The sequence below is a fragment of the Procambarus clarkii genome, chromosome 94 (genome assembly GCF_040958095.1).
Source record: "Procambarus clarkii isolate CNS0578487 chromosome 94, FALCON_Pclarkii_2.0, whole genome shotgun sequence".
Lineage (NCBI taxonomy): Eukaryota > Metazoa > Arthropoda > Malacostraca > Decapoda > Cambaridae > Procambarus > Procambarus clarkii.
Genome location: NC_091243.1, coordinates 5,385,494 through 5,412,014, shown reverse-complemented (window position 1 = coordinate 5,412,014; position 26,521 = coordinate 5,385,494). Strand labels below are relative to the sequence as shown.

General features: G+C 43.6%; 1 protein-coding gene across 1 annotated transcript in view; it reads left to right on the top strand.

Annotated features, from left to right (window-relative positions):
* The window catches only part of LOC123747284 (proline dehydrogenase 1, mitochondrial), an 85,092-nt gene that overhangs the window by 36,008 nt on the left and 22,563 nt on the right, over positions 1 to 26,521 (top strand). The window contains exons 3-4 of the mRNA XM_045729363.2: positions 20,819 to 20,991; positions 25,452 to 25,516. Of these exons, the coding sequence (XP_045585319.1) occupies positions 20,819 to 20,991; positions 25,452 to 25,516 (238 nt within the window). The remainder of the gene's footprint in view (positions 1 to 20,818; positions 20,992 to 25,451; positions 25,517 to 26,521) is intronic.

Sequence of the window (26,521 nt, the reverse complement as noted above, 5' to 3'; positions counted from 1 at the left end):
CTCTCTTAGCAATCCTAGGGCTAAAAGACATATTTGAGGCCTAATATAGTACATATATGTGCTGTACTAGGCCTAGAAATATTTAAGCTTGGTTCTTAGCCTTGATAAGAAGTCTAATAAGATAAGTGTACATTGTCCTTAGCCTTATTTTTCCTGACGGTAAAGAAAATAGTACATAAAGATGGCTTATTGGCGCGCCATTACTACATAATTGCACTTTCGACCACATACCAGAGTTACAAAACGTACTATTATTTCAGGAGGATGGGTTGAGGAAAGTCTACCTCTTCCCCTGTTGCCAAATTTATACTAACTTCTGGTGTGAATATATTATTCCTTAAAACTAGCCCTTTACATTAACATTGAGTGACACTCCATCTACAACTCTAAGGAATATTACTAACGCACAAACCTTCCATATAATACTCGAGGGTTAACTAAAGCTAAGTTTACAAATCTGTCCCCTTAAATTCTGCTAGAGACGTGGCAACGTCACCAGCTAGTGTCTGAAACAGTGTGTGTGAAACAGTGTGAAACAGTGTGTGTGAAACAGTGTGAAACAGAAGTGTGTTCGCCGGCTTTACTTCAGCGATGGTTAGATATAACTTTAACAATGTAATAAAGTATGTAGTAAACTGTAGTAAAGGGTAACCGACTTTTAAATTACCTGTATAATGTCTCGCATTTTTTAAATTTCCATGTTAATAAACTGAAGTAAACTTTAACAAATGTGTAAATCCCCCATCCCCCCACGCCACACACTATTTAGTTACTAACAAACTCATTAATCAGTTACATATCACTAACCCAAATCAAAACGTTCGTTGAACTTGTATATCGGTTACAACATTGCCAGCTAGAAAATCAAGTCTGTTCATTTTACCCTAACTAAATTTACACAAGATTACAACATAATTTACATACAATATTACAAATAAATTGTTAATGTGTATGCATATGCTAATAATAGTATGCAAATTAGCATGAATAAGAATTAAACTAAAGCGGTCACTTTACACATTGCAAATTAAGCAATATTAAAAGCTTGCTCGTCAATTTACAGTCTTACTTTTACATATTTACTTCTACATTTGCATAATTAAGATGCTAAATGTGCTGCTGTATTTACTCTGCACTAGTCTAGGCTAATTCCAATGCAGCCTCGTTCATAACACTTGCACTAGCGAGCTTTGGATAACATTGAGGATATCCTCAGGAACGTGTGTTTAAAGTAATTGCAAAGCTCTAGGTACCTCATACCATAATATTTAATAAATAAATAGTAACAGGAATCTATAAAATTGACAGGGAAGATTTCCCGAGACCTGGAACTTCAAGAAAAAGAGGTTATAGATTTAAACTAAACAAAGATGCCGAAGAAATATAAGATAATTCACTTTCGCAAACAGAGTGGTAGACGGTTGGAACAAGTTAGGTGAGAAGGTGGTGGAGGCCAAAACCGTCTGTTATTTTAAAGTGTTATATGGCAGAGTGCTGGGAAGACAGGACACCACGAGCGTAGCTCTCACCTGTAATTACACTTGGTTAATTACTTAGGTAATTACCGGCAGGTCTGAAGAGTCTGAGTAAGCGATCAATAATGTAGTGTACAAGATCATGACATAAAGCTCTCACAAGTAGTAAAGTAGAACATCTCCCAGAACCCCATCAAGCAGGTATCAAGCAGTTCCTGCTCACAGTTTACACATGGAATGCACAAGAGTGGGAGATTAGTCACGCCAAGGATTCGCGAAATCCTAGTGAATTTAGAAGTTAGTGACATGGTTTTGTGGTACACCAAACCGAATAAGTTATAAGAATGCCATCCTCTTGTCAAACACATTTTCCCATGAAAGGGGGAAGTGTCTGGTGACAAACTAATTTAAATTTATCTACAATTAAAGTAAATCTCCAGCTTTGGTAGGCGGCTTTGCTTTGATGTCCATTAGTTTTGTACGCCACCACATAGCTGTGCCCCCGGCCTTGGGAACCTAGAATGGGGTTAAAGTGAATCGCCTTGCTCCCACACCACTCACACTTTTCACAGTCTTGACACTCTGAATGCTTATCCCAGCAGTGTGGGAGCTTTGTGACAATGTATTCCACTTTTGAATAAGAAGCTTCCTTTCTTATTCTAAAAGTAAGAAAGTACACTCTGGACACTTTAGAATTCACATTCTTACTCGGGGAGGAATAAGTGACAATTAGGGACACTAGGTCAATAGGCCAAGAGACGGTCAGTCTATTAACACGTTGCACATATACAATTAACATACAAGGGGGGGGGGTCGATTGTTCAAACATTATTTAATCTTTTAGATGGATTGTCATTACTATGATTACTGTTGAAGTAAACTGAATGGATGTACATTGGAAAGGGTAAAGAATGCAGTACGAATGCAGTACTTACATTTATAGCACATTTCACTAGATATGAGATACTTGATATCCGTCGTCCAGAGGTCTGGGCTGCGGACGCATCCCTCGCCTCAAAGCCCTCACACTCCACTCCGTTTGTTGTTTAGATTCAGCTACTCGGAACCATTGCCATGCAGCACTGGCTATAATGAGCCCGTACCTCCATTCAATGTTGTTGTTGTAGATTCAGCTACTCTGAACAAGTTCCAAGCAGCACGGGCTATGGTGAGCCCGTAACTTACGTGGCACAGGAGCGGTGCGTCCATTCAATCTATCATTCATCTTGTATACAACTGTTGGGCCGTGTGAGGTACTTCAGCGTCCTTTGTAGATTAGTCATCACAAGTGGATTAGCAAGGCTGGAACATAACTGACAACATCGTTATCTCCTACGCATTTGACCCGACCTGGCCGTTGTTAGCACCTGGTGAGGTGAGAGTTCTCATTGTATACAACTAGACAGGTTGTTGCTGTGTCCAGACGTGTTCTATTGTTCCAGTGTTATGTTGTGTACTGTTCTCTTACAAACGGGTAAAGATTGGTGCCCTGTCATGCCCTCTCCTTCCTGGGCACACGAAACCTCGACGAGGAGTATGTAGTGCCACTGCTTTACAGGGACTTGATAGTTCGGCTTTAATTGCTAGTATGAAAGTAGACGTCATCGCGTGTAAATAACTCTTCCTCGCACGTAATTCACCCGAATTTGTACGCAGTCAACAACAGCGTCTAAATAGATATTTATGGTATTTAACGAACCCAGTTTGTCCGCATTATCAGACTAATGTGCACGAGGCCCAGATTGGTTACGTGGGTTCAAGGTTTCGTATAACCTTTGATAATGGTTAGGTAAAAACTTCAAATAAAACTGGAAAATTGTAAAGTCATAAAAAACGGGCTGGTCCAGGAAATGTGGACTTTGTGTGTGTGTGTGAGAGAGAACCCTGCTTGTTTAAAGACAAATCATATTTACTAGAGATTTCCTGAAGTTGATGGAAGTTTCTTTTATTTGTATGTTAATGACGGGTTCGTGAGCAGTTTTCACTAGCGTATTTTAAACTAAAAATAGGATCTCGATATTTTAAGCATGGTTGCAAATCTCTTTTTTTTTATATCAATATTTTATATAACTTTCCTTTTTCTAGGAAGGGTGGTGTACTTTTACAATCGCTGTTGACGTGTAGTGACATAATGACGTTGTAGTTGAAGTTGGTAAATACAATTCATGGCACTTGTAATTTTACACTGGTCCCAATGTACAAAAGCAGTGCGTGAGCGGTTGGTTGATTTATTTAGTAAACGATGAAATGACGTTGATATGTCTGATGGAAATGCAGTTGCAATTTGATTTGTTGATGACAATAATAGTGATTTGATTTGGCTGGTGGATGATATCGATGTAACTATGTAGTTTAATGCAGTACTTTGTTTGGCGAACGTATAATGTAATAGACATTATTCATATCCTACGTGAAAATAAATGTATTAGGTCTCTAAATTGTGATTGATGGATTATGTAACTAGGAAGTTACCTACACAAAATTTGTCAGTTAATTTAAGATTGAAGCAAATAATTGAATAAATAGTATAATGTCACGAATATAAAAATAGTGTTAAGGCTTATTGACTTCTATAAGGCAACATTTATATACCGTATATTAAAGTAGTCTCATGTCACTTGGTTTCTTTGGTCTAGAGATTGATTAATGTTCTCATTGATTTATTATAATCTCTGGAGAACGAACATTTTGGACTAATATAAAGTTGGTAGTTTGCTGATTAATGGTGAAATTCTAAAATTATCATCTTTAAGAATGGATATTGGTCTAATTTTGTGTTGTGCATTTTTTTTATACAGTACTTGCATTTGAACTTTATTGTACTTTTCATGTTTAGTTTGCTGATAGTTCATTTATACTTGTAGTTGAAAATTGTACTCTTGTGTGCGCGAGAGACGTAAGAGTACTTAAGAGTAAATGTAAACACTAAAATTATGATAGTGAGGAGAGAGAGGCATTGTCAAACATAAGTGAAGTCCTAAAGTAAGTTTTATATACTTGGCACATGTGATTGATAATGTTGTTGTTTAAGATTCAGGTACTGGGAACAAAAAGTTCGAAGTAGCACGGGCTATGGTGAGCCCGTAGTGGACTTAACCTGGCACAGGAGCGGGGCTGTAACTGGAGAGAGGTGTGATTGATAAGAGGAATGCGAGCAGCGGAAGCTGAGTGTGTGTCGGGAAAGAAAAGTGGCTGGTTTAGTTTTTTTTTCTACCACAGACGTGGCCACACATTAACAATGCTAAGCAGCATATATACATTTTCTTCTGTCCTCCATGGACAGGGTTAGAGATGTGTTAAACATATATAGTTCAGAGGTTTATTGAACAATCAACCACAGCAGGTGATTCGGTGCTTTTAAAATGCTAAGCTAACCTACATACGTAAATACATAGATACACAGATTTACGTATGCCCTACATAAAGTGTTCGATGTGTCTTTTACATAGTGTCATTAATGTGCATTTACAAAGGTGAAATGTAAAGCCCAAGTTAGACGAGAAGGAATACATCAGCCAGAGGGCTTCATGAAGTGCTTAGTGGCGGCTCTGTGTAAATGCGCAAAACGATGCTGTGGTGTGAATGTGTCGAGAATTAAAGCAGTAGAAATGGACAACCTTAAGAAGCGTACATTATATAGTGTTTCTCAATAAATTATGGAATTAATATAGCGATGTAAAGAGCAAGAGGTAATAAAGTCTGAATGAGAAAAAAAGGATTAAAATGGCATGAATTTGAGCGTATGCTTGATGGTAAACTAATGAAGAGACTGTTAATTAATTAAGTTGAGGGCAGGAGGAGAGGGTGCAGGCCAGGAAGCTGGGAGGAAGCAGTTTGTGAGGGTGTGAATGTATTTGTAGTGTGTTTGACACGTTACACTGTGCTCTTGGTTGTATGACGGTGAGTTGCTACTGTAGCAACTCACCGTAACAGTTAGATTAATCGGCACTAACTGCCGTAGCAGTTAGTGCCGATTAATCACCGATTGTTTAAGGCAAGTGATGTATATATATAATTTCAGTGTGTGTGTGTGTTTCACTTGACTGATGCCTACCCGCCCCATTCAAACTGGGGAAACAGGGTTAAATTAATGACTAAAAATTAAATTTATTTCCCCGATAAATGTAATTGTGTGTCCAGGAAGCACACCGTTCCCCTTTAATTGACCTTTTACCACCTCTCCCCCCCCCCTCATACCAAATTTTATTTAATGTACAGCCATATATTACCCCTATAATCCCTCCCATCCCCCCCCTCACATCCCCCCCCTCCCTGCCTTCTCCCCCCCCCCCCCATTAACCTGCCACAATCAAGTTCAAGTATGTTTATTGAGATAAGCAATAAATACTTCTCAAAGGGATAAAGTAGCTTAGACTATTTCTACCCCCCCCCTTCGCCTGCCACATTGTTCCCTTACGCCATTCCCCGTCCCGTCATCACACCATACTCACCATACACTGTGTGTATGTATGTATTAACACGATGTACTGAACGGGGTGAGAATAACTTGAGCTACCTCATCCCTTTGTGTATTTTACCTCAAACTTATTTCAATTTTAAATTTCACCATACACTTATTTCCCCTTCCCCCGTCAACAACCTGGCTCCATGACCTCTTCCCCCTCCCTACATGATCCATTTTCTCCTTTGGTATACTTACACATTTTGCCAATTGTTGCTTTTCCTCTCGTTACTCCTTAACTCTACATTTCGTTTTTTGTTTTTACATTCGCCTTTTCCTCTTTTGCTATTTCCCTCCAGCATTTTTTCCCAATTTATTCCCACATTAATGTACCTTCCTCCCTTTTTTACCTGCTGTCTTGCCTTTTGTTTATCTTTGTCTTAAACATAAAGGAACCCCCCCACCTCATCCCCCCAATGGCTATTAGAGGAGAGTGGCATTTGTTATAACAAGTTCTAATAATATTGTTCTATTCTGGTCGTGCCTACCGGCGTCTGGTGTTGGGGAGTCCTGGTAAGTCCTGGTCCACTCTACTTCACCTGGCAGCCTGATGCTTTCCTAGGCTTCCCCCTCTCCGTACGTGTCTGACTTTTCTCAGCTTTTTTATCTTTTTCGTGGTTTGACTTGTATTGTTTTACTTTAAAACGTTGTACTTGTATTAACTACTACTAACAATAATCATTGTTGGCCGTTGTGGTTCGTCGTGATCTAATTGTCTGTTATTAATCTTCGTCCAGTATATAAATGTTTGCTCGGAGCCTAGCTTCCGTAGAGATACTAACAACTGCTTCATATGGAGAGATGTTAGAGAGTGGGGCTGGTGTCTTTAGTGACGGGGGGTCACAAAGCTGTTAAAGGCTTGCGTACTAGCAGCTAAATGTTTGATACATTTAAATGTAGTTGGAGGTTTTAGTGGTTACTGCCGAAGCGATTGACGAAGGCCACATTGACATTATGTAGTGGCAACGGTCAGTAGTCAAACTATAGTCCTTTCCAGCGTGCTTGCTTGCTTTTTTTTCTTTTATTTTCTGCTGCTTGGAATCCGTTTGTACTCTGATTCTAAAGGAATTTCAGGCAAGGAAATGTGTGGCGTTTGATTCATCATGGGAGGTAACGTGAGCATTTGTTCACCCGCGTCTCCGTATCTTGCTGCCTCTCAAATTTTGGACATTGTGTAAGTACGTGCAAGGCAATCGTTTGTTTTGGTACTTTGTATGTCCTTCCGCCAGGTTTCCACGCTATATTTTTATATTATTTCATCATTATTGTAGTCAAGAGTAAGCCAAATAGAATGCTGATACAGCATGACTCTCACTCATACCACAGCATTATTGTGAAAATGGTAAAAAACAACGAATTGTTTTGGAAAATGGGCGGACAAATTGGGAAAATCTTATTTAACGGTGGAAGATTATAGGTTCTTTCAAATATAATTGATACAAGTCTTAAAGTGAGGGAGTGTTATATAACAGAAAACTCCTCAACCCAGGAGGATTCGAACCCAGATAGTCAGGGGGCTCCATGCATCTTAGCGTGTCTAGTACTTTCACCGCTACTTTCAGTACTTTCTGCACAAATATTACTCGCGTGGACCCCTGCATGTGAGGTGATTTGATGAAACATGTGCCCAAATTCTTCTAGCTAAGATAGTCTTCTAGTGTGGAGTCCTTTTGGAATATTAGTTTCGTTTGCAGACGAGGAGTCACAATAACGTGGCTGAAAATAAGTTGGCCAAATCACACTTTAGAAAGTGAAGGGACGACGATGTTTCGGTCCGTCCTGGACCATTCTCAAGTCGATTGTGAGAATGGTCACTCGACTTGAGAATGGTCCAGGACAGACCGAAACGTCGTCGTCCCTTCACTTTCTAGTGTGTGGTTTGGTCAACATTAGTTTCGCTTCATTGCAAGGATCTGATAGAGAAATTACTGACTCCAAACGACTTGAAAGCACCAATATAAAAAAGCTATGATTTGTTCAGATCTATGCTGCCCATAAACCTATGTTTATGGGCAGCACAAAACGTCCACCAGACTGTGCGACACAGTGGTTGCCAGAATCAGGTTGGGTTACCGTTACCTGTGGCTACAGGTGACGGATATCCCAATCCTGAGCACTCCAGGTGCAAACTCTGAGCAGGAACTGGGGCATGATCTTGCACACATCACCGAATGCCCAGTTATCAGACCATTCAGACCCCGTTGGCATGAGGTACCTGGAGCTTTGCAATTACATTATTCACTCTCGTGTTCTTGATATCCCTATAATGCATCTAGAGTCTGCCAGTGCACACTACTTATCACATACCTTTGTATGACTAACCATCCTGTGTGATGGGGATTTTTAGAATCACGTAGCTAGTTTTTTTTTAACACACTGTACCTGTACTCTCCTTCGTATAGTCTAGGGTAGCTGCACAAATGCAGATGTACCTAAAATGTGTTAATACAAAAAAAAAAATGATTGCAAGGATGCCTAGTGAATGTTAAGTTATTGGACCGACCAATTTGCACGTCACTAGTGTGGAACCAATTTGAAACGGGTAAAATTAAACTCGTAATCAACTTAAATTTATTTTTAATAAGCTTAATCAATTGTATATGTAGCAGTGGATAGTGGTAAAGTTGCTCATGACTTTTCTACCATTGCTTTGGAGAAGCACGAGATGACCTGGAAAAATTGAAGCACAGTATATGCGAAATAACTGGATTCTGTCCTGGAAGATTTATTCATAAACTTATTCGATCCTGATAGCGACAAACACACAGATGTTTGTCTAAAATGATTTCCCCATTTTGCACCCGCCAAAATATTTATGCTTGAAGGTTGGTAACTGTTGTTAACCTTGTGTGACGATTTGTTCACTCGAGACAGTTAAGTCAGTCCAAGCTGCGTCTGGGTACAAGTAACAGGATGAATAACCAAGCAGACTTTCTTCTAATTGAGGGTGAGCTGTATATGCTGCAATGGCGGTATGTTCACTCACGTGAGGAGTGACGCTGTCAAATTAGGGTAAAAGGGAATTAGGAAAAATTTAACGCTATCAAATTTAGGTGACAATGATGCGCATTTAACGTCATCAATTAAAATTTCTTTATCTAAGCGAAATGCTTAATATTTGTTTTTTGCGGATAGAGCAAATGAACTCTTGAAAGATTGCGGAAGTATTATTAATAAAAGTGTTGCATCGAGTGTGGTAAATGGTCTGGAGCAGATAACGGGAGTTGGCAGCCTCGGGAGCCAGACAGCGGTGGCACACTTGGCACCCTCGGCACTAACGTGTAAGGCGGGTGGCGGGAAGCCCTAGCCTAGTCTCCATGTTACAGGACACACACACACACACACGCCCTCCCCCTCACACCCTCCACATAAAGAAACGCGTATAAAAGGAAAAGTTAACTTTCTGGACACGTGGTGTCTGCCGGGCGAGGAGGAAGAGGGCGGCGGTGGCGGCAGTGGTGGCCTTGTGGACATGTAACCTTCCTCCTCACGTATTATATTAACCAGTCAGTCATAACGTCTTCCGGATCCTCTTGCCTTTGGTGTAGTGGGAGCGCGCACCTCGGTCTCTTGCCTTGTTTGGTTTTCTCCTCTTCGCACACAACGTGTAATAGGGAAATAAAGATGATGATAATAGTACAATCGAGTTAGTTCTCATTTTTTTTCTCACTCAAACAAGAATTCCAGGTTAATTACACGATTAGCTTCTGAATGCACGATAGAACTGCCAAGATTTGTATTCATGTCCGCAGCTATAACTGAACTGCTACAAGCAGCATCATAAATGTATAGAAGAGAGGGAGTGACCAGGCCATCTCGCTATCATGGATGACCCACACATCTGGTGACCTTGGGACTAGGCGGCCAGAATCTGAGGAGTAAGGATTGATTGTTGCCGCCAGGACTGGTAGGCCTATAGTCCACACACAGAGATCACACTAACGTGATGCATCAAATGAACAAAATGTAATGATGTAAGGGCGAAGAGGGAGAACGGCCTATTGACATAGCTCGGGTGCAGGGGGGAGTTGTGTAAAACCCTGGTTTGTGTCTCGGAGACGTTACGGGATCCAGTAAGTTCAGTAGAACTTTGGTTTCAACTCTTTTTTTAACCCTGTCGTAGCTCAGTCGATTAAGGCAGTGTCTGGGATGCTCCCGGATGCAGGTTCGAATCCTCGTCATGGCCCTTGTGGATTTGTTCTTATAGTACACCCGTAGTCATCCTGTGAGCGATAGGATACCTGGGTATACCTCGATACCTTGATACCTCAAGGTAACCTCAAGCTAGGCAAAGATAGCACGAAAGAGGATTACAGAGGACACAAAAGGTCTTTATCAGACCTCATCAGAGATTATTAGTTTAACAGTTAAATCTATGGTGTGCTGCTGCTTGTCCGTCCGCTCGCTCATGCAAACCTGGTTACAGTACCTTTTTTGTTTTTTTATAAACAGGCATAGATACACAGTATGCTGCTATTACCCCAAAAACCGTAGGGGCAATTTTAATAAATGTTCCTTTTAATCTTCAAATGCGTTCTACATAATGTCATTATCTAGAATCTTAGCCAGGTATCCTAAGTAACCTACTGTAAATTGTTTATCACTCTCCAGCTCCTGGGCTCAGTGTGCCTCGTGTACTGGTTAGTACTATATTAAAGACTTATAAACCCTCCCACTGCTGCCCGAGAGAATAACCGAGAGGAACTTATGAAATTGTGGGAGGGAGGGGGGGGGGTGTTTTGGCTTTGGAGGGCCGCTTGTTGCCGCCACTTGACTCGTGGCACTACAGAGGAGTGGGATAAGTGTACGCCACCGTTGAAAGAAAGCGAGGCATGTTAACATTTGATCCTTGCCACATTTATACCTGCCGCCATTAACAGCTAAACACACACAACTGCCTGCCTTGTCGCAGCACCATGGATCAGCTGATGCCATAAACATAACATGCCGCCCTACGGTGCGGCAAGTCTCCCTCTAACGTACACCGCTGTTTTAGTCGCAGCTCCTTTTTCTACACCACAACACCACAGCACTTTTGAAACTTATCATTCTCATCATAAACGTCTCCCAACATGTGTACTGGTGCAGTCATCGGGAAAACATATCCTTCATGCAAACTGCACCAACTATCAAGAGGCGGCGGCGGCATGTTAGACACTAGTCACGGAGATGGATACCACATAGCTAGTGACACTAAAGGAAACTACCGGGGAATAAATGTGCCTCAGTAGACTTAACATTTTTGGCATTTGTTTTATTATAATTTAAGTTTTATTGCCTGATAATTACTTTGCAGACAGTCATCCTAACTCTAATAAGTAGTATTTTAGAATATTGTTTTGTTCTGGTTACTGTATTGGGACAAGTTGTAGAACAATTTGTGGTCATCCCCGAGAGACGAAAATTATACTAGAGCCATGCAAGAAATAAGCACAATCAAACTGAAGCTGTGTATTTGTCTTGTAAGAAGGTAATTAAAAGCCATAAAATAGCATTTTGAAATCTGTAGAAGTAATACAATATTTTATCTTTCTTGAAGAAAAAAAAACGAAATTGATAGCAATATAAAAACCACGTGTAAATATGTCTGGGATCAACCCGTCCTCGACTCAAGTCCATTACATTCAGCGGTCAACCCCACAGACGCATTGTAGATAGTGTAGATTGACCGGGGGGGGGGGGGGGGGGGGAATACAGCTGATGCCCTGCGCGCGCACTACTTTAGTCTGCAACTCTTGCGGGTCTTGATCCATATTGACCAGTAAACTTTAATTTTGTCTTCTGAGTAACACAATATATGACTATACTTGTGTATAGTGTCGCAAGTTACCCATTATGTCCAGTGGACGCAAAGGTGTAATTACCGTGCCGGTAGCATGCACAATGGAAGCCAGAGAAGACTCGCGTCCGTCAAGTTGCCGATACACGCTTTAATTACCTCGTAACTCTTGTTATCAATGTTCAGTAATATGCACAATGAAATCACAATAACGTGATGTGTCTGGGTAGTCCAGGGATGTGTGTTCGATCCCATTACGTTGCTTCAATTTGTTCCTGTTCAGTAATGATTACAACCAGGCATCATAGTTTTGTGTATAAAATTTAACACGTGGATATTTGAATGTTAGATGTGTGGTATAAACAAACAAAACTTGCAGGGAATATTCACGGAGACAGTAGTATCCTCCTGGCCATGGCTCACCAGCAGGACACTCACACTAGAAGGTGAAGGGACGACGACGTTTCGGTCCGTCCTGGACCATTCTCAAGTCGATTGTGGCTTCGACTTGATCGACACAATCGACTTGAGAATGGTCCAGGACGGACCGAAACGTCGTCGTCCCTTCACCTTCTAGTGTGTGGTCTGGTCGACATTCTTCAGCCACGTTATTGTGACTCATCGCCTGCACAATAAACAGGTGTTTGATCCCAGTGAGCAGAGACGACGCCTAGGAAGTGCTGTGTGGTACCCGCCTTCTGGGTCAAAACAGGTGTTTTAACAAGATCATTTTCCAGCTCAGCCCAGATAAATCTGAAATACCTCGGTTAGTAGTTCGGTAGTTAAGTGGCCTTTCATAAACATCGTGGCGAGTTGTATCACCCAAAGACATGCCACCCACGGCCTGAGTTTCCGCTGTTGGTGTACCCAGTATCAGCTCCCAGGAGTTGGCTCCACTGGTGAGTAGGTACATATTTCTGCTCTCTCCCCCCGTGAAAATAACCATGAAAAACAAATATATAAGGCTCAATACACAGGCCGGGGATAATGCAGTTTTTTTGTTGACTAGCCTTTCGGGATGGTTATATGTCGTGTGGCTTTGTTGGAATTAATAACTTCAGCCTTGACGAGGATGCGTGCGTAGTGAAGGTCTGGCTGTGGGAAGGCTGTAATACTGTGTGTCGGCGCTCACGCCCTCAGCTGGCTCATAGTCTACTACGACTCCGGCTTCATAACTCGCCTCTCAAAAAAATCGAAAGTTACGTGATCTCTTACGTATACAGTTATTTTGTTTATATCCAAAATAATTTGTTGGTTGTTCCCTGTCCGCGTGGGATTTATTTTGTTTCGATTATCGTCTATATTGTCGCGGATATGAGTGGTGCCTCGGTCTGAGGGAATGATACATGTGTACTTTATAATCTTGTTTTGGTTTGCTCCCTTCCTGCACCCTGGCCTCCTGCACCCTGGCCTCCTGCAACCTGGCCTCCTGCAACCTGGCCTCCTGCAACCTGGCCTCCTGCAACCTGGCCTCCTGCAACCTGGCCTCCTGCAACCTGGCCTCCTGCAACCTGGCCTCCTGCAACCTGGCCTCCTGCAACCTGGCCTCCTGCACCCTGGCCTCCTGCACCCTGGCCTCCTGCACCCTGGCCTCCTGCACCCTGTCCTCCTGCACCCTGTCCTACAAAAAACGTTGCTTTCCGCTCGTATGCGTTACGTAAGGCAAAAAAGTCATACTAGAAAATGGAAGCGGCTCGCGAAAGTGACGTACTGTCCCGTTTTCTGTTTTGGGTCCTCTGGTAGGTTAGGATAAGGGCACTTTATGCGACAGTTTCTTGACGTTGGAAACACTAGAAGGACGGGTTCGTTTATGACCTCACCGCTGTCGAGCCAGATGTAAAGATAATTAATTTTATTTGCGTATATTGCTTTAAAGTTTGATTAATTCATGATATAATTTATTTGAAAACTTTAAAGAAACCATTTTGACAATATACAACCTTCGTCATATGCCTTTTAAACATTTAGTATGAGATAAAGTTACTAAACCGTGTCACTATCACTATAAAACAACAATTTGCATTTCTTTTTTTTAATCACCCTTTTTTTAATTTTTTTGTAGATCGTTGAAAGTAGGACGAAGCTTATATTGATTAGTGGACGAATGTAATGTGATAATTTTTTGTTTACTACAGACGTGGCCACACATTTACAATGCTAATCAGCATATATACATATTCTTCTGTCCTCCATGGACAGAAGAAAATGTATACATCATTGTAGCAGGACGCTAGACACCGCATGAGTGGTGAACTTGGCATGGCTCGCTAGACAGTATGTTGTGTAGCGAGACGCTTATTTTATTGTATCGTACCAAAATCAGGCGCCGGGGGGGTTTCAGAGTAGTAAAACCGAACCCTACTGCAGAGTTTAGGAATCCAGACGACCTTAGAAATTGCATTCCTCCGGCAAGAATAAGTAGTAACGGCCGAGGTTTATGAGATTCCGGCGTGTGAACGTCGATACATACATACTCCAGTCTTAGACCACTTGTCGATAAAGTGTTTTGAGTGGTTGTGTGCGAGGTCACGGCTTAGTCTGTTACCCCCCTTGGGCTTTATCATGTCTACAGTTGAAACTGTATGTAGTTAACCCCCGCTTCCTTATGTAATTCATTCTATTTACTGTGTACTATTACATTTAAGTACTTTATATCTTTCTCACTCGTCTGAGCTTCTCATTTTCTCACTGGTTTTGCCGTCATCTCTACTGAACAGTTTATCATTAGTTCGTACGCCCCTCTCGGCCCCCTCTCTGTGGCGCTTGTGTAGTTAGGCTTGGAATGATGTCTTCCAGTGTTCTTTAATTTTCAGTTTAATATGCTGATGATGAGTCACAATAACGTGGCTGAAAAACGTTGACCAAACCACAAACTAGAAATTGGAGACGACGACGTTTCAGAAAGTCCTGAACCACTATCGACTTGATAATGGTCCAGGACGGACCGAACGTGGACATCTTCAAGAGGAAATTAGATTCATTCCTCCAAGGAGTGCCGAACCATCCGGGCTGTGGTTGGTATGTGGGCCTGCGGGCCGCTCCAAGCAACAGCCTAGTGGACCAAACTCTAAGTCAGGCCGGGCTTGGGGAGTAGAAGAACTCCCAGAACCCCATCAATCAGGTATCAACCAGGAAGCGTCGTCGTATCTTCAATTTCTAGTGTGTGGTTTGGTCAACGTTTAATTTCCCTGCATCTCCAGTGTGTACCGTTGTGGACTACTCCCACTTTCCCAGTCTTACTATTTGGCACCATTTGTTGAATAAATTCTATCAACAGTTTGTCTGGCCATTCTTTGTGTGGCTGTTCCAGTAGTAGTTTATAAGCCTGTTTCTGTTGTCACTTTTCTTATTTGTTTTCATCGTCCGCGAACTTCGACAGGTAAGAAATGCAGTCGTTCAGTTGTATCGTTTCTTTATCAGAAACAGTAATGGACCAAGGACTGATCCTTGCGGCAACCAGCTTGTAACACTCCAGATTGATATTCTCACCATGAGCCCCTGCTATTTGTTTTGACGGTATTATAGTGGTTTCGGCTTTTTATTTCACACAAATGGAAAGAATATACACATGTATATTTCTCCAAGAATAATTGCACATCGATGTGTATGACTTTGGTATGTTTACGGCAGACTCGTGTTGGGTACGTGGGACAATGGGGGGCGGGGGGGGGGTTCAAGGGAATAAATAATGCAGTGTATGAATAATCAATTCCTTTCGTTAATGTTGTGTGGACTGAGGTGTCGTGTAAATGTGAATGCGCCAGACCAGTTGGTGTTCAAGGTAGATTGGAGTGGGGGGGGGGGAGCTGTGTCTGCATTCGGGAACATTGCGTGTGGATGGCTGGTTCCAGGCTTGTCCACGCCCGCTGGGGTGTGGAAACCTTGATCACTAGTTCAGTTGTTGTTTTATACCTTAGTTTGATGTCTGGAGGAGCGGATGCTATTTGGGGTTTCCCTTAGTGTGTTTCCTTGCTGTGTTTTCCGTTGTCTGGCTATACACTTCTTCCAATTGTCCTCTAATCTGGGCCCCACGCGCCTCCGTTTTGTGATTTGTCAATTATCCTATTGTTTAGCAGAATTTTCTTGCTAATTACCATTATCTACGACCAATGGTTCCGTTAGAAATAATGCAGCGTCCTTGGAAGGCTCTTGCTGAACTTATCAGCGGGACATTTTGTTGAGGAAAATGTGTTTAGTTTCTACAGCATGTAATGATTTGTATTGTCTGATTTTGTATATTAAATGTGCTAATTATTAGCTAATCTGTAGGTGTAGATGGTTACAAAGATAATAATTACAAACGATGTGTGTTCCCTATCTGAGGACTTGTTGGTATTCTGAACACCTTCACAAGGCAAGGTTCTCCACACTTATTGGCATCCCACTCGAGACCATTCAGGCTACGGGTTCTCTTGCGTCTTCTCGGTTACAGATTAGTTTGACTCGTCTACTTAGCGTAGGGTTATATTGACGCGCACTAATATATGCAGAGCTGCCCAAAACTACTTACAGTGAGGTCAATTTACTTCGTGTTGACACGGGTGACTGTGGGCAGGCGCGACCACTGTTGCTGCTACCACGCTTGGCAGGATTAAAAGCTCAAACTGGCGACGTTAACGATCACATTTCACACCCCATACATACGGTAATTTGTTGCTACTTTGTATTTATACTAGGTCGCGTATCCGGCTGTACCCGAGTCTCTTTCCCCCTTCTCATCCTACAGGGGGGGCGGGGTAGTCCCTGTCCCCCCTGTAAATAAAGTTCTTGAGTGTCTAGCTGTCTGTTGACAGCTAAAATTTACCACAAACTGACATGTCTCGTTATTTCTGGTTTGATTCCTTGTTGTAGTGTTATTGACTTTTATCCTCCATCTTAAACTGGGTAGCTTGTCTTAAAGGACCATAATATCCAACACCTATATTTTTAGAGTTTCTAGAATTCTATTTTTAGAATCTGTTCTGTGAACTCAACCAATGCGTCTGGAGGTTTGTATAATGAAATTGTTGTTGTTCTTTACTGTGATTCTAAGTCTCGCCACCAACTCCACATCTGTGGAGTTCGGAGAGTTATATGCATGCATCTTCGCCCTCATATATACTAACGCAGGGAAGAGTCGCAATAACGTGACTCAAACCCGCAATCCACACACAACAGAAAGAAGTGAAATTTCGGTCCGTCTTGGACGCTGATAAAGTCGTGATAATATACAAACCAACTTCTTAGTTTGACATCTTTATCGCATGCATATAAATTCTATTTTGGTATCCAAACTTCACTGCCCATATCCTTGTTTCTGTGAATGCTCCAAGCATTGCATTCCACTCTATTTGGAGGCAAATTTAAGAACCAAACTTTTGTTTTCATTGTTTACAATATTGGTCAGTCTGCATATAGCACCCAATGGTAGTTGTCACTTTCTTGGCAAGCACGGTGTGTGCAGCGGACAGGGAAGACGGCGGGGCGCTCTTGGCACCTACGTATTGATCCACGGCGACCGTTTTAATACAGCCTGGGCCACGACGCGCACAACTGTGGCAAGAGGGGGGGGGGGGGGAGTTCTGGGTCTTGTATACGTGTCTGGCACTTGTCCATATGGGCTTGTACCCAGCTACCCTACCCTCTCTTACCTTGTGTCCTAACCTCGTGTAAAGTTACTCAACCTCGTGATCAGTCCAGCAACCAGGAGGCCTGGTCGAAGACCGGGCCGCGGGGACGCTAAGCCCCGGAAGCACATCAAGGTAACCTCAAGGTAAGGTGCAGTATCAAAGATTTTTTAACGGTTAAATGGAAATGACTTCTGTTCAGGCTCACCATAGCCCATTGCTACTTGGAACTTGTTCAGAGTAGCTGAATCAATAACAACTGTTCAGGCCCCTCTATTCCCAATCATGTTGTCTATTAATTCCTGCAGGTCAAATTAAAGACACTACAGTGACTTTCTCAAGGACAGGTACGCGCCTTGCAGGGAATCCTGCGTTCCTCTCGACCCATCACCCACGTGCAGGTTGGCCTTGTTTCTCGTGTCTCGTGGCAAGGGTTGGCACACCGCCTCGTCCCAGGGCCGCCTGCCCAACATACCAGCCGGGAATAAAAGTATGGGTGATGATGCAAACTGTGTCACCTGCTGGACACGACCCGACACTGCCCATTGGGAAGTATTACAGCACCGTCCTCGTCCTCCCCTGGATAGGGGTACACCGTCCTCGTCCTCCCCTGGATAGGGGTACACCGTCCTCGTCCTCCCCCGGATAGTGGGAGACCGTCCTCGTCCTCCCCTGGATAGTTGTATACTAACCTCCTTCCATTCGAGAGTTGATCGTCTCTCCTTTCCTGGCGGAGCCGGTGACACGAGGGAGGCCGGGGGGTTGTGGGGGCTGGGATGATTGATTGATTGATGAAGATTAAGCCACCCAAAAGGTGGCACGGGCATGAATAGCCCGTAAGTGGTGGCCCTTTTGAGCCATTACCAGTATCAATAGATGATACTGGAGAAATGTGGACACGGGAGACATCTCCCGTCACGCAGGGTGCAGTCGCACCTCTACAGATCTCCAGTATCATCTATTAATACTGGTAATGGCTCAAAAGGGCCACCACTTACAGGCTATTTATGCCCGTGCCACCTTTTGGGTGGCTTAATCTTCATCAATCAATCAATCTGCGGAGGTGCGACTGCACCCTGCGTGACGGGAGATGTCTCCCCGAGGGAGCTGGGATAATCTTCCTATAGTTAATATTAGTGATGGTAAGGTAAGCATGCAAGACACTTGCCGGCAGTGTGAGGTGGTTATTGACAGTGTGCACTATCCACAGTTTGCATATTTGTAATACTTGGGTTAGCTTTTTGCGTAATTCATCATCTACGATAAAATACATTTAATTTTGTTGAACATTCGAGGTAGATGTATCTCAAAATGTTTGGATATATTTTCCATTCCAATAGTGGCATTGTGTTTGTGAATATATTTGTTGACAGTTTACATTTAGTCAGACCTACTTTAGGAGGAGGTGAAGATTCAGAGCTGCATACAACAGAGCCCAAGTCTATCAGCAGAAGTAACATCTGCTGCTAGACTGACCTTATATCAGGACCCACTGATATGTGGTTCTTCCTATACATTAGTGACACCATGACCCACTACCTGGTCCTTTTCCCGGCGGCCCTTGCCAACTGTCACCGGTGTCGACACACTTCCGTCGTGCTTGGCTCTCTAGCTATCTCAAGTCTAATTTTACAGTCATATTAAGGACAAGGACGCGGTGCACGTGAGAATTGTTTGGGGGAGCCATTTGGTTCGTGGTTACAATAAGGTTGGTGTGTTCTTGCAAAATATTGTGAACATTAATAGAACGCCTGGAATACTACTGAGACTTTCGGAAACAAGTCAGCGATTGGGGTGTTTACTATTTGTATTTACTATTTGTATCTGCAAAATCAAGCTATTAGCTCTTGGAACCCACCTTTCTAACCAATTTATTATATTATTTTTTACTGCATATATTTCTCACTCGCACTCGGGAGCCGGTGGCCGAGCGGACAGCACGCTGTACACGCGATCCTGTGGTCCCGGGTTCGATCCCGGGCACCGGCGAGAAACAATGGGCAGAGTTTATTTCATCCTGTGCCCCGGTTACCTAGCAGTAAATAGGTACCTGGGAGTTAGTCAGCTGTCACGGGCTGCTTCCTGGGGGGGTTGTGTGTGGTGTGGAAAAAAGTTACAGTTGAGAGGTGGGCCGAAAGAGCAAAGCTCAACCCCCGCAAACACAACTAGGTGAATACACACACACACACACACACACACACACACACACACACACACACACACACACACACACACACACACACACACACACACACACACACACACACAGGAATCTGTACACCAATTGATTGACAGTTGAGAGGCGGGACCAGAGAGAGCGAGCTCAACCCCCGCCAGCACAACTGAGTACACCCCCCACCCCTAGGAAGCAGCCCGTAGCAGCAGTCAAACTCCCAGGAACCTATTTACTGCTAGATGAACAGGGGCACGAGGGTGAAAGAAACATTTTTTCTGCTTCTGCCGGGGATCGAACCCGGGCCCTTAGGACTACTACCCCAGAGCGCTGTCCACTTAGTCGTGAGGCCCCATGTGTGTGTGTGGAGGGGGGGGGAGACCATACATACGGTGCTGAGGTGCTGAATATACTTACTCCAGGTGATTGATTAAGATTAAGCCACCCAAGAGGTGGCACGGGCATGAATAGCCCGTAAACCGTGTGTTATAGATTCAGCTACTCGGAACAAGTTCCAAGCAGCAGCTATGGTGAGCCTGTAGTGGACTTACCTGGCACAGGAGCGGTGCTGTATAGCCTTGTGTGTTGATTGATTGATTGATGAAGATTAAGCCACCCAAAAGGTGGCACGGGCATGAATAGCCCGTAAGTGGTGGCCCTTTTGAGCCATCTGTGGAGGTGCGACTGCACCCTGCGTGACGGGAGATGTCTCCCGTGAACTGAAGATCCTTGTGTGTTGTGGCGCCACACCTCTTATACCCATACAGGTCGTCTGATTGTAAAGGTGACGAGCAACATAGCAGAGGGAGCCATGGGGGCAAGTGGTCATCATCACGTGGGTCACATTACATAGATCACATGGGTCAAGGGTCGGGTGGATTTGGGAGTTATGTCGTGTCGGGTCGTCGGGTCGTCTTACTACCGGGCTATTCGGGCCACTTACTGTGGTGCCTTAATCTTCAACGACGACGGTCGTTGAAGGCTGCTGCCTCAGTTATACATATTTAGAAGAAGGTAGATTATCTTGTAATTGTGTAAATGATATGTGTTGTGTTGTGGGGCTGGGGTTTCCGTTGTAGCGAATATATTATTGGGATAATCTACTCGCTACAGCGAGTAGATTATCCCAATAATATACTTGCTACACCGTGCTTGTGTAGATGTGCTCTGCTGCTGTGTGCTTTGAACCATTGCGCGTATGCACGCGCTCATATTTACACGGGCACAGGCTCACGCTGGGGCATACGGGCATACTAAACCTTCAGTTCCAGCTTACATCCTAGCTAAAGTTGGTCCGTTGATTTCTCTGGGTGGCTGCCACAGGGGCTGCGAGTCGAAGGCGGAGGGGTCGAACGCGATGGAGCGGTACACGCCTCAGCGCAAGTTTGCCGACCGTCGCTACAAGGTGTCCAGCGCGAGGACCTACTTCTACGTCAACGAGGCCCAATGCGAGAAGAATATGGAGACCTTCATCAACTGTATTGACGCAATCTCTGGTGGGTGCTGGTGTCTCCTCATAGTAATACTAATACAACAATTATTTCCTCTACTAATTCTACAATAACGACACTACATATTTTTAAGATATTTACTAATACGAGCTAGTGTTATCCAAGTATCCTAGTGTTAGGAAACACTCCTTGCCTCCTCAGGCCTCCCTCTTGTGGTGGGATCTTTGTACATTACTCCTTTACGCTTGGAATGTGTTCTAAACTCTCCTGGTTGGTCTGGGCACGCACACGTCGCTAGACTCAAACCCCGAGTGTATTAATGCAGGTACAAGGACCCTCCCCCCACCCCCCACCACGCACTCGCATGCTTGCAACATTGTTCATATCCCTTGTTATAAAGCAATATGAACCTATCTACTACTGCGCCGCACGCCTCGCCTGCACATGTACTAACAATGCTTGCAGCACACACCATATTCCTGCAAGTTAACATATTTCTACGTGCAGTGTGACGTGAACACATGTTGGCAGTGAACCCAGACGTGTGAGATAGACCTTGCTGGGTATTCGCCCCCGGTCCTCACGCCAGAGTTTGGTTCATGCATACGCGAAACACAAACATGGATTTAGAAAGGGGAAAACCTGGCCTAGTCAGCTTAACAGAATACTACAGGAGGATGTCTTGGATCATATAGGAAGAATGAGAGAGAGATGACTGCATATTCGTAGATTCGAGAGGTCTGTGTAAGCTGCGATATGGTAGGAGACGAGCGCTTCTGAACATTCAAGTGGCTGCAGGAGGACAGTACCGGGAGTAGACAGCGTGTTAAAGTGAGGAGAGAGATGCCAGGATGCAGACATAATAAGCGTGTCCCTAAAGATCACTTCTCGGCCTCACACCATTCGTGTTATGTGAAGAATTTGTCTTGAGGGAATACTTCATGTTAATGTTTCATGCGAAATTAATAAGAATTGGAGACTGAAGAAGATTGCAACAAGCTTTAGGAAAAGACCAGGCGCAAGGCTGGTTAGATAAATACGTGGTGATCGGTTGTTTAAGATTCAGCAACTCGGAACCAAAAGTTCCAAGTAGCACGGGCTATGGTGAGCCCGTAGTGGACTTGCCTGGCACAGGAGCGGGGCTGTAACTTGGTGGCGACCGGAGGTCAAACCTAACAAGTGCGTATTATTAGAATGTTGAGGAAAGATTTGGTGTGGCCTGCCAGCTGGAAGGAAATCTGTTCACAGAAAAAAAAACTAAAAAATCAGGTTGGGGGAGGGGGGGGGATGCTACATTGAATGTCATTTGAAGCTTGCAACTATGTGACACAGATCCATACAAGGCTGGCGCGTGTGTCTGTGTCTGTGTGTGTGTGTGAGAACGGCCTTTAGGAATCTCTAGAAATTCTTCCTCACATTATACACTACATATGGGAGATTGGTAATGCATTTATCGCCAGCGTTTCGCGCAGGTCCTTAATCATAATTTTTCCCGGAATACGACCCGCAAAATCGTTTAACAACCAGGTATTCACTGCTGGGTGAACAGAGGCTACAGTTAAGGCTTGGTACCTGGTCAATCTTCTCAGGCCAGGATACGAACCCAGGCCAAAGCGCTCGCGAAGCGCCGGGCGAATGTTTTACCACTGTGCCATGGAGACTGCAAATTCCAGTTTAATGACAGCCTTGTATACTTCAGAGAGTTCTATTATATGCTTCACTAGGCGATATATAGCACTTGTGTGCTATATATCGATACACTAACACTTGTCCCTAGTGTTAGAAATCAGCCTAGCTATTTAATCATTTTCTGAAATTTAAAACTTGTGAACAACCATGAACAAATCCTGTTAATGAGTAAGAGATCAGTTGGGCCTGTTCCTATAAATTTTATCAGGTGATGTCCCCTGGAACGTATGAATTTACCCGACCTATCCACTTTAATTGTGTCCGTTTGTCAAGAGATCTGAAAATACTGGTCTGGTCACCTCAGTACTCAGCACTCGACTCAGAAATTAGAAGTCTATGATTTGTCTTGATTATTGGGAGAGCCAGTTTAGAAAACAGTTGCTGATGAAGGGAATACATTTGGACTGTAACATCCTGGCAGTTTTTTGACCAGTTTAACAACTCGAATGGTTTGAGCTTTACAATGGTAGGAACGGAGTTGCACTTAACATTTTCTGAGTGACATGTTTACACCGCCTGAGAAGGGAAGGGAATTTTCAAAAGAAAGCACCAAGCCATTACGGCTATATAGCATTTGGAAGGGATCAGGATAAGGATCAGGGATGGGCCGGGGATGGGGATGGTGCCCAGCCAAATGGACGGTCGGGGATTGAACGGCGACTTGCATGAAGCGAGATCGTCCAGCACAAGTAGTTGGACACACACAGCATGAGAATTAAATCTGGTCGCTGTACACAGCATCACTCGTCTCTTATAATAATCCGGCATACTTGTCGAATAATTCCCTTAACTACTAAGGAACCTTAGTACCTGGATGAGGTTCTGGGAGTTCTTCTACTGCCCAGCCCAGGGCCAGGCTCGACTTGAAAGCTTGGTCCAACAGGCTGTTGCTTGGAGCAGTCTGCAGGCCCACGTATCCACCACAACCTGGTTGGTCGGGCACTTCTTGAAGAAAACTATCCAGTTTTCTCTTGAAGATGTCTACGTTTGTTCTGGCAATATTTCTTGTACTCGCTGGGAATATGTTGAACAACCGTAGACCTCTGTTGTTTATATAGTGTTCTCTGATTGTGCCTATGGCACCCCTGCCCTTCACTGGTTCTGTTCTGCATTTCCATCCATATCGTTCACTCCAGTATGTTGTTTATTTTACTGTTTAGATCTGTGACCTGGTTCTCCAGTATTTCCCATATGTATATTATTTGATACTTCTCTCTTCTCCATTCTAGGCAGTACATTTGTCGAGCTTTGAGACGATCCCGTTAATTTAGGTGATCGATACCTTTGTGTGTGTAGGACCCTGACAGCTGAGTGGACAGCACTCTGGATTCATAGTCCCGAGGTTCCGGGATCGATCCCCGGTGGAGGCGGAAACAAATGGGCAGAATTTTTCACCCTGATACCTGTTACCTAGCAGTAAATAGGTACCTGGGAGTTACAGCTGCTACGGGCTGCTTCCTGGGGTGTGTAACAAAAAGGAGACCTGGTCGAAGACCGGGCCGCGGGGACGCTAAACTCTGAAATAATCTAAAGATAACCTCGATTTATGCCATGCATGTTCCCTGTATTCCCTCTTATTTCAATAATCTCTCCTGCTCTGAAGGGGAAGTAATGGTAAAGTAAAGGGGAAGGTATTGGTAATGTAAACTGGTATTGAACATCCATAATTTTGTTAGTAAGTTCATAATACTTTTTATATAAATGTCCTTTAACTAGCTTTGTTACTTTAATCATTCACCCTCCCAATTCTGATTTAATTTAATTTCTGTATTCTTGAAAGAGTAAGTGTTGTGCAGGAGATTCTCCCAACCAACTAGACTACCATCCATAGTGAGGGCCAACCTCTTCAAGTTGGACTTAAGAGCGTGTGCCGCTGCTCTGGCATCTACATACTTCCATGAGATTTAAAATTTTGATTAGGCATAACTTTGTAGGTTGTACGTAAAATAAAGAATAAGAAACCTAATAAAAATTTAGAAAATATTCAAACGATGTCATCACAGGCATGCTTCAAAATTCCATGATCACATTTCGCTAAATTGACTCCTCCTTGATGCAGTTGGTGGGGGAGAAGGGACGTCTTGTTTGGCTGGAGCGTTTATCACTATCTGGGACGCCAGAACAGAAGTTACCTTGAAGTTACCTTGAAGTTACCTTGAAGTGTTTCCGGGGCTTAGCATCCCCGCGGTCTGGTCGTCGACCAGGCCTCCTCGTTGCTGGACTGGTCAACCAGGCTGTTTGACGCGGTTGCTCGCAGCCTGGTTGATCAGGTATCCTTTGGAGGTGCTTATCCAGTTCCCTCTTGAACACTGTGAGGGGTCGGTCAGTATCTGAGTACCTGTTGCACCTCTGCTTTTCAACGGGGGTATTCGGCACATCCTGCCATGCCTCCTGGTCTTATGTGATGTTATTGCTGTGTGCAGGTTTAGGACCAGCCCCTCTAATATTTTCCACGTATACATTATTATGTGTATCTCCCGCCTGCGCTCAAGAGAATACAGATTTAGGCTCTTTAGTCGGTCCCAGTAGTTTAGATGTTTTACCGAGTGAATTCTAGCTGGATTCCATGATGTGTACACATCTGGTAACGTAGATGTTGAAACTTTATACTTGCTGGTGATGTATTTTCGCCGTGACGAAGATGCCAACGACGAAGGGAAGAAGGCAGTTTACCCTGCTATGCAGGGGAATTGTGACACCTGGCACCTTCAGTTTTAAAGGCTTTAATAATTGGTATATTAAGGGCGAGGAAGATGTGGGGATATTTTATGCTGTGTGGTATTCTGTGGTATAATGGCTGATGTCACTTGTTTCAGATGCTACACATGGCACCGGCTTCGCAGCGATAAAGATGACTGCCCTGGGTCGACCTCAGCTCTTGGTGAGTAGCGCACGCCCAATCATTGTCACTAGGACTAGGCTATACACATTTCAGCGTGCTTAGCTGTGTTTTTCCTTAGTCAGTTTTCTGGTTCTTGTTTCCCCCCCCTGCTGCCTTCTACTTCTTAAAGGGAAGGATGGGGTTGTAGGCTGTTAGCGCGAGGTGGTGGTGGTGGTAAGGGGGGGGGGGCTGTAACCACGAGGTGGTGGTGGCGTGGTCAGTGAACCTAGTCATCAAAGTATGTGTACACATCTGGTAACACAATGCATGTGTAAAGGAAGAAATGTATATGTTTAGCCAGTTGTGCCTGGGGTAAATAAATGGAAAAAAAAGTGAAGTCTAATATTTTTGGCACCTACGTTTCCATAGTTTGAATCTCGCCTCACGTTCTTGAAGTTACAGGATTCAAGAACTCTCTCCTCCCCTCCCCTCTCTTTTTCCTTTCTTTTAAATTGTTATGGTTGATTATAGCCATCTTGTCTTGTGCTCTTGGTGTTAAGAAATGAGGCGATATGCGAATATTACTGCCAAGAATGCCGAGTAAAGGTATAGTTCTTGCTGGGGTAGCGACCTGTTGACACTGTTACCAGCGTGGAGCTATTTACATATCGTCTGTGTAGAGATCCCCCCATCCCTTTCCCCACCTTCAGATGCTGTTCAGATAGCCTATCAAACTGATTGTAATGATGCAGAAAATTCTTCCAGATTCAAAATAATTTTGATATAGTATGTTGGGCATGGCTCTCAGGTTCATGTGCTCGTCAAATTACTCAGTTGTTGAGTCTGGCCAGTAATTGGATGGGAGGCAGTACAACCAACGTTGCCGGGTTAACTTTCTTAATTGTTGTCTCCGACAATGGTATGTCACTAATCTGACGATGGACGATTTTAGGGACAAACATCGCATCTATCCTTGTAATTTGTTAATTTTTCGAGTAGGTAATGTAGTTCATTTTTTTTCACGTTTGTCCATACCCACCATTCTGAGTGGTATTCAATTTTCTT